This window comes from Nicotiana sylvestris, chromosome 8 (genome assembly GCF_000393655.2).
Source record: "Nicotiana sylvestris chromosome 8, ASM39365v2, whole genome shotgun sequence".
NCBI classification, from domain to species: Eukaryota; Viridiplantae; Streptophyta; class Magnoliopsida; order Solanales; family Solanaceae; genus Nicotiana; species Nicotiana sylvestris.
In genome coordinates, this window is record NC_091064.1 from 111,372,609 (window position 1) to 111,380,690 (window position 8,082).

The window sequence follows — 8,082 nt, forward strand, 5'->3', positions numbered from 1 at the left end:
TGAACTTGGTGTTATCTTCAATGATATTATAATTGATAGTTTCACAAATATTTGGGCACGTTTAATGACCCAAAATTATGTCAAGAAAAATTCCCTTTGTTAATTTATTTCCATGGAGGTGGATTTTGTATTGGTTTAGCTTCTTGGATTTGCTACCATGAATTCCTAGCAAAATTAGCAGCAAAAGCTAATTGTGTGATTATTTCTGTTAGTTATTGATTAGCACCCGAAAATCATCTTCCGGCAGCTTATGATGACGGTGTTAAGACAATTATGTGGCTAAGAGAAAAAGTCATTAGTGGAGCTAACGAAGATTATTGGTGGTTAAGTAAGATTAATTTTTCTAGCATTTTCTTTGGAGGTGATAGTGCTGGTGGGAACATAGCCCACAATGTAGCAAAAAAGATTTGTTCTAAAAGTCATGATTTAAAGCCATTGGCCTTAAAAGGTGTATTTTAGTATTAGCATTATATTACTACACGAACAGATGGAAGACAGACAAATTTGAAGGTTTAGCAGATGACAAAGAAGCAATGAGACTCTATTGCCTTTTCTGTTTCATATAGATGGCTCAGGATTGCAAATATTTTAATCTTATAAAAAAAAACACGGAGAGTTTCGGGGGATTATCAAGAGAATTGGTCCAGGTATGTTAAGGCTATCCCTTTTTTCCTTTTTGGCATGATCCATGACACAACGAAACGAGCAAGCACGCAAGTTTCAGAAATGATTCTTTTCTTAAAAGCACTAAGGTTGCCTATGTTCCTGATTCCCCATATGTTCTATGTGCACGGCGAAATTGGAGGGTCCAATTTCCTCGTCTTTATGATGCCTTGCAAACACTCTTCCCAAGGCTCGAGACTGAGATCGAGGTTCATCTTCGAGGGTTGCCGATGCTCGACCTCGGGGCAATACGGATCAATGACTATATTGGAAAAATAGGGAGTTCCCAAGATACGCAGATAGGACTGGCATAGCCTAGTGGGCTACTCTAACCCTGAGTCAGGGTGTCATCTAGCTGTCCCATCCCCGCTTTTTGCCGTTAATATATTTTGTACCATGTTGGATTTCCCCTCCTATATAAAGGGGATCCTTGTCATTTTTCTGTTGCCTCAATTACTCCATACGAAATATACAAGAACATTCTCTTTTCTCTCTAACATACTCTCTTGATATTATTGCTTTTATTTACTATCTTCATTATTGTTCTTCATTTATTGCTTATCATTGGCCATAAAGAGCCTCCATTGATTTTAGTATAACTATTAGCCATATCTCGATTACCTTCGATAGCTCCCAGTCAAGCTCCGGAATCGACCCCGAGGCCCTGAATCGACAAGCTCGATGCCCCGATAATTGACCCATCGATTTGCTTATCACTTTTTCCTTTACTCTTACTTCGTGTATAAGTCTCATATACATGGCATCAACTTCTTAAACAAACTAGCATAAAAATAGATCACGTATTTTTAGAATCCCATAATCAAATTTAATTATTTTTACCATTTTCACGATAAACAGTTTGGCTCCCACCGTGGGGCTAAAAATAATAATGATTATTTTCTTGTTGGTTTCGTCACATAACGCAAATTATCTTTCACACATGTTCTTGTCAAAGATCTTCAAATTTCAGGTCGAAATGCCTAACTCAGTAAATAGAGATGAAAATAACTACCTCGGGAACAGAGGAGAGAGTGGTGTGGCTGTTCCAACCTGGGCACAAAGAGAGATTCCTCGGCATGTCGTTCATATGATTATTGGAGGGATTGACATTCCTCAAGGGCCCATGATCAAGCAGACAAAATAATCCGCAGCAACAGAAGGGCCAATCCTAGACCGCATGGCCGAAGACACCCTCACATTCACCGAAGAGGATCGCGAGACCTTGGCAGAGCCACACAATGACGCGCTAGTAGTCTCATTTCTCTTAAACAACATTCAGGTTAAACGTGTACTCGTGGATCCATGCAGCTTAGCCAACGAAATCAGGCTGGGGGTAGTAGAACAGCTTGGATTGCTCGATCAGATCATACCCGCTTCCCGGGTCCTTTACTGCTTCAACATGACCGGTGAAGTAGCAAAAGGAGAAATCACCCTTCCAGTCGACACGTCTGGCACGGTTCAGAACACTAAGTTTCAATTCATCAATGGCGACATAAGGTATAATGCATTGCTTGGCAGGCAGTGGATACACAACATAAGGGCAGTACCGTCAACTCTGCATCAGATGATTAAATTTCTGACAAAGGATGGCATAACAACCATATATGGAGAGCAACATGCAACGAAATAAATCTTCGCGGTCTACCAGGAAGAGTCGACCCTTGTACTCCCGAACTTGGATACGTCTGGGAGCATGCAGACACCCGAGGACGAGGAAGAAGATTTCCTCGTTCCTCAAACCTTTGTTACCCTCGAAGAGTCGGATGCAACGAAATCGACCATTGAAGATCTGGAACAAGCTATTTTGATTGAACACCTCCCCGATTATAAGGTATACCTGGGAACGGGATTGACCTCCGAACTCAGGAAAAAATTCATTCAATTTCTTATTGATAATATCGACTGTTTCGCTTGGTCCCACTTAGATATGACAGGTATCCCACCAGAAACAACCTCCCATCGACTGAGTGTCGACCCCAGGTTTAAATCGGTGAAGCAAAAAAGAAGACCCCAGTCCGAGATAAAACATGCATTCATCACGGACGAGATAACAAAACTCCTTAAAATAGGGTCCATTAGAGAGGTAAAGTACCCTGAATGATCCCTTTTTGGGTACTACTACGTTGCATCAATCAGACGATCGATGTTAGGCAATGGGAATGAATCCTAGGGATAACTTCAAGTTAACTCTAACTTGAACACTCTAGGTACCTAATATAATTGCTTCTATGAAAGTTGAAAGGTACAATGTAAAATCACCAACTACAATTGAACTAGAATAAAAGATAGACACTTGGAACTGGTTCTTCTATCACGTTCAAGTAACTTCAGGATTGCACACTCAAATCACACATAAATTTCTTGCAAAATCGCCTTGCTCTTTTGCTCTCAATTTAAGTTTAACTTCTACTTATGTACATTACCTGTAAAAGAGAACAACACTGATATTTAATGGGTTAGAAATTGGATATTGACTAGGATTCAAATGCTACTCTTCTATCGTAGAAGAGTTGAAGGTGATCTCAAACTCTAACACTATCTTCTTCCTAGATTGTGTTCTCTTCATGTAAGGAGTCTTTCTCTCCTTATCCAATATGCAACCTTTTCGATCAGATCAGGAGATATTGCTTCTTGATAAGTTAGATTTATCTCCTTCACGTGCATCTCACATGTACAAGTTGATCATGATTGTGCTTCACATGATGGACCTGGTCCATGTATGAGTTCTTTTGTTAGTCTTCAAAACTTCACCTGTTCTTGGGCCAACAAATTCCCCCTTTTTGATGTTGACAAACTCTGTGATTTTTACTTACTTGGATCCTGTATGAACTCAGCTTAACCATCAATACAAAGTTTAGAAAATTCACTTATCATCAAGGACCAGGTTAATTAGGTTATAAATATCACTTATTCATAATATGTAAAACACAATATCTCTTCCCCATTTTGGCATCATCGAAAAGTTGCATACAAAGTGTGAGTCCCAGATTTTAATAAGTACTCATGGCCACTGGGGCAACTGCAAGTGCAATCATGGTTTAATCATCAGTAATCAAGCAAACATATTTAAACTATCAAGGAAAGATTAACATTGAACAAGAGCAAAAACAGTAGATATCATTGATAGAAGATATGTTGCTACCACAATCCACAACCGGAAAGCAAAAACATTTAAAACATGAGCAAAAATAAAGAAAAATCCCTAATCCGGGTCACTAAAGGTACTAGACAAGTTCAGGAGACAAAGGCTAGAATTCTTAAGGCTTGGGGGAGCTAGAGGGTTGGTTTTGGGCTTGGAGAAGATTCAGCATATTGTGAATAATTACATCATTCTTCTCCTTTTCCTTGGTAAGCTCAGTTCTGAGAGCATCCCTCTAAGATTCCACCTCTGCCACACGAGCCTTTAGCCTAGCTATCTCAGCATCCTTGGCTTTACATTCCTGAACAAGGGCCCTAACTTTACTGTTCATAGGAGTCTTCTTGGATGAACCGGGTTCATTTAGGATGGCATTGACTAAATAGTCACAAGAAAGCAGAGTATTAATGCCAAAGTAGTCTTGCTTGAGGCCATTTCCCATTTCTTCAGAGGCACATTGCACCTATCCAACACCGTAGTCAGAATAAAGCCATAGAGGGTAGCGTGAGCCTTGGAGCCATTTATGACCCTGTCCAGTAGCTTGATGATGAATACATGCCAGATTATTTGCCTTATACTTTCCAGGCACTCCATCAGAACTAGGTCCATATAATTTGCAGTATGCCTTCTCTCCTGCCTGGGCAGTAGGCACTTGTTGACAAACTCAAAAATGACTTTGTGTTGTGGCCTCATTTCACTCTTCTGAACAGTCCTAGCCTCATTCACATATGTAGCATCACAAAACCTCTTGGTAATTTCAAGGGCAGTAGGAAGGGAGTCCAGACATGGCCACCTTTGCCTTGTATAGTCATCAAACCCTTCAGAGGGTATGTCAAGTATCTCACCTAGCTTCTTTGCATTAAAGGTCACGTGAACTTCTTTCACCAGGCTGCTAACTCGGCCATCCTTAACCTTTGCATTTGCCATGAACTCAATGATCTCATTCCTGTCTAGCCTTCCATCCATCTGAAGGACGATGTCCTTCCAGCTTTGAGCAGCTAAGGCATCCACCAGTCTCATCATTCTTGGTTCCACCAGGTCTTTCATCAATCTACCTTTCAAAATTTTTCTTTTGCCAAACATGACAAGCTTGTCTTGTTCACCATCAGACTCATCTTCTTCTTCTTCACCACACCATTCCTCATCTCAGAAATTCTAACTTGTTTACTTTTTACTGCAGACCTTGTCCTCTTGGATAATAAAGGTTCAGCAGCCTTAGACACAGAGGAAGACTTCTTGGAAGAAGTCTTGGGCTTTTTAGGCTTGGGGGTCTGAACCTCCACTGTTGTAACTGTCTCCAGATGGACCTGTTCTATCACCTCAACTTTCACAGCTTCTGAGGACTCTATAACCTTCCCTTTTTCTTTATCCATCATTTTCTTCTTACTCTCAGCCAGAGCCTTTTGTATATCACTCTCACTCCATTTCACCCTGCTTCTTGTGGCTCTTCCCTTTGGCAAGGAAGTTTCAGTAGTTGTTGAGGATGAAGCCTTTCTTTTCTTGGAGGGTTTAAGAGCACTGGGGGCTTTTGGGGTTGAACTTTTTCTTTTATTTGGATCATAACTTGCCCCAACCTTTTTCAACAGGTCTGCTAGGGTCTCTTCAGTTGATGAACCAGGTTCATCTCTTTGTGCGCTTAGATTAACTAACCCTTCAGCAACTTCACCAGAACCACTTCCCCCTGACTTCTTGCCACTTTATTCAATATTTTCTTGTTCAACCCCACAAATAGAAAGTACAGACGAATCAACAGTGGGTGAATGATCAACAACTCCTTTCCCTTTTCCCCTCACATCACCACATTCACCCTCTCTCTCTTTTTCTTTTTCAGATTTCTTTTTACCTCCACTCCTTCGTGACTCAGGTAATTCCACATCCCTAATAGACCCAACCAAAATAAACCTATTTTCTAAATTCTCAGACAAAGAAGAACTCACCCTAGGAGGGGATTCTTGAGTCTTCTTAGAGTCAGAAGACCCAGGTCCTTCCCCCTGACTAGCAGATTTGTACGACTCAGAATCAGAATCTTGAGCCTGACTTGCCTTTAATTGCTCATTCAATTTCTTTAAGAGAGTACCAGATGCCACCGTTTTGCGAGCATGCATTTTTACTCTTCTTAGTCTGGGTTTGGGAGTTGGGCTAGATGGAGGAGGGGTAGATAAATTAGAGGGAGTGGGTGGTGGAGGAGTTCCAGGGTTGTCTTGTGGGTTTGTCATTATCGCTTATTTCTTGAGAGAATTGGTGAGTTAGAGCTTTGAGAAGAAAGCAAGTGAAAGTGAAAGAAAAGAGGGATTTTTGACGGTTTAGAATTATGAAGATGGCAGGAGATAATGATGTGTATTTAAAGAGAAATACACATTTAATGTATAACGACAACTTTAGCAGTGGTCAATTAGAGGTCTAATCAACCTAAAATTTCAGGTTTGAATGAACGGTTAGGCTTCCCCAGGTTTTAGGCAATTTTTGTGGTTTAGAGTTCTAAGGCTGACGGAACTGGTTCAAAAACAAACGAATATAATTTTCTAAGGAGTTGAACAATTGTAGGACTTCTGCTCATGATTTAAATATTTATATTTCTAATTATGCAGAGTATAAAGAACATACCTTAGCATTCAGATGAATCCATACTGATGAACCATGTTCTTCATTTAGAATTCTCTTGACCATGCCTCAATTTACCATAATAGAGAAAATTTTGTAAGAGATCAGCGAGTCATATTAACACATGTCACAGGAGTATACTAATTAAAGTATGAAGCTGAGTAAAGATTAATCTAGATATTTACATAAGTTCAGATTTCCTAGCCAAATTTTTCTTTTTCATTTTTCATATATTTTTATTCAATTTTTTTTCATTATGCATTCTGAGCTGGTCCTATTAGGTGATCTTAATCATCCCTAATTCCAACCTGTTCCTCTCAAAGCTTTCTCTACTCAGTGCTTTAGTAAAGATAGCAGCAATTTATTTATCAGTAGCATAGAATTCTATGGAGATCAATCCTTTCTCATAGTTATCTTTTAAGAAGTTGTGTCTAACATCTATGTGCTTAGTCCTCTTATGATGAACTGGGTTCTTTGTCATACTTATAGCACTAGTGTTATCATAGAAGATAGGAATGCAACCAACATCAATGCCAAAATCTATCAATTGCTGTTTGATCCACAACAATTGAGCACAACAAGAGACAACAACAACATATTCAGCCTCAGCAGTGGATAAGGACACTAAATTTTGCTTTTTCGTGGCCCATAATACAAGACATGAACCAAGAAAATGAGCCATACCTGAGCTGCTCTTCCTATCCATAAGGAAACCTACATAATCAGTATCAACATACCCTACTAGATTGAAATTACTAGCTTTAGGGTACCAAAGACACAGATCAGTAGTGCATTTCAAATATCTCAGTATCCTCTTGACAACAGTCAAGTGAGATTCCTTTGGATTAGCCTGAAAACGAGCACAAAGCCCTACACTGAAAACTATGTCAGGTCTGCTGGCCGTAAGATACAAAAGTGAACCAATCATACCCCTATATAACTTCTGATCAACAGATGAACCAGGTTCATCTATGTCTAATTTAGTGGCAGTTGCAATGGGGGTGTCTATTTCCTTTGAGTCCTCCATTTTAAACTTTTTGATCAATTCTTTTGAGTATTTCTACTGATGGATCATGGTTCCATTTGGGTTTTGTTTGATATGTAAGCCTAAGAAAAAGTTGAGCTCACCCATCATACTCATTTCAAACTCACTCCCCATTAATTTGGAAAAATCCTTACTTAGTTTGTCAGTGGTTGCCCCAAAAATTATGTCATTAACATATATTTGTACCACAAGAAGGTCCTTACCTTTTTCTCTCAAGAATAGAGTACTGTCAATTTTACCTCTTTTGTAGCCATGTTCAAGCAGAATTTGGAAAATCGTTCATACCATGCTCTAGGAGCCTGCTTGAGTCCATAGAGAGCCTTGTCTAATTTGTACACATGTTCAGGGCATTCCTTGCTCTCAAACCTTGGAGGCTGTTTAACAAACACTTTTTCTTTTAGATAGCCATTCAGGAAGGAACTTTTGACATCCATCTGATGAAGAGTGAATTCCATGTGTACTACAAAGGCTATGAGGAGTCTTATTGCCTCCAGTCTTGCAACTGGAGCAAAGGTATCATCATAATCTATACCCTCCTCTTGGCTATAACCTTGGACCACCAAGCTTGACTTGTTTCTTGTAACTGTTCCATCTTCATCAAGCTTGTTTCTGAAGACCCATTTTGTGCCATTTACTG

General features: G+C 39.6%; 2 protein-coding genes across 2 annotated transcripts; one reads left to right on the forward strand and one right to left on the reverse strand.

Moving 5' to 3' along the window:
• The first annotated feature begins 1,840 nt into the window (after nt 1-1,840).
• Nucleotides 1,841-2,293, forward strand: LOC104233786 (uncharacterized). The gene has a single exon (XM_009787234.1). The coding sequence runs from the start codon at nt 1,841-1,843 to the stop codon at nt 2,291-2,293; it is 453 nt and encodes a 150-aa protein (XP_009785536.1).
• A 2,564-nt stretch (nt 2,294-4,857) lies between these two features.
• LOC138875521 (uncharacterized) lies at nt 4,858-6,015 on the reverse strand. Its single transcript, XM_070154356.1, has 2 exons — nt 5,543-6,015; nt 4,858-5,494 (listed from the first exon to the last, which is right to left on the reverse strand). The coding sequence occupies exons 1-2, from the start codon at nt 6,013-6,015 to the stop codon at nt 4,858-4,860; spliced, it is 1,110 nt and encodes a 369-aa protein (XP_070010457.1).
• Between the last annotated feature and the right edge of the window lie 2,067 nt (nt 6,016-8,082).

Bases quoted from the DNA above. Each gene is read 5' to 3' on its own strand.
- LOC104233786 (XM_009787234.1), top strand. From the start codon at position 1,841: ATGGCCGAAGACACCCTCACATTCACCGAAGAGGATCGCGAGACCTTG.
- LOC138875521 (XM_070154356.1), bottom strand. From the start codon at position 6,015: ATGACAAACCCACAAGACAACCCTGGAACTCCTCCACCACCCACTCCC. The intron at 5,495-5,542 runs GTCTGTACTTTC...TATTGAATAAAG, and splicing joins CATTCACCCACTGTTGATTC to TGGCAAGAAGTCAGGGGGAA.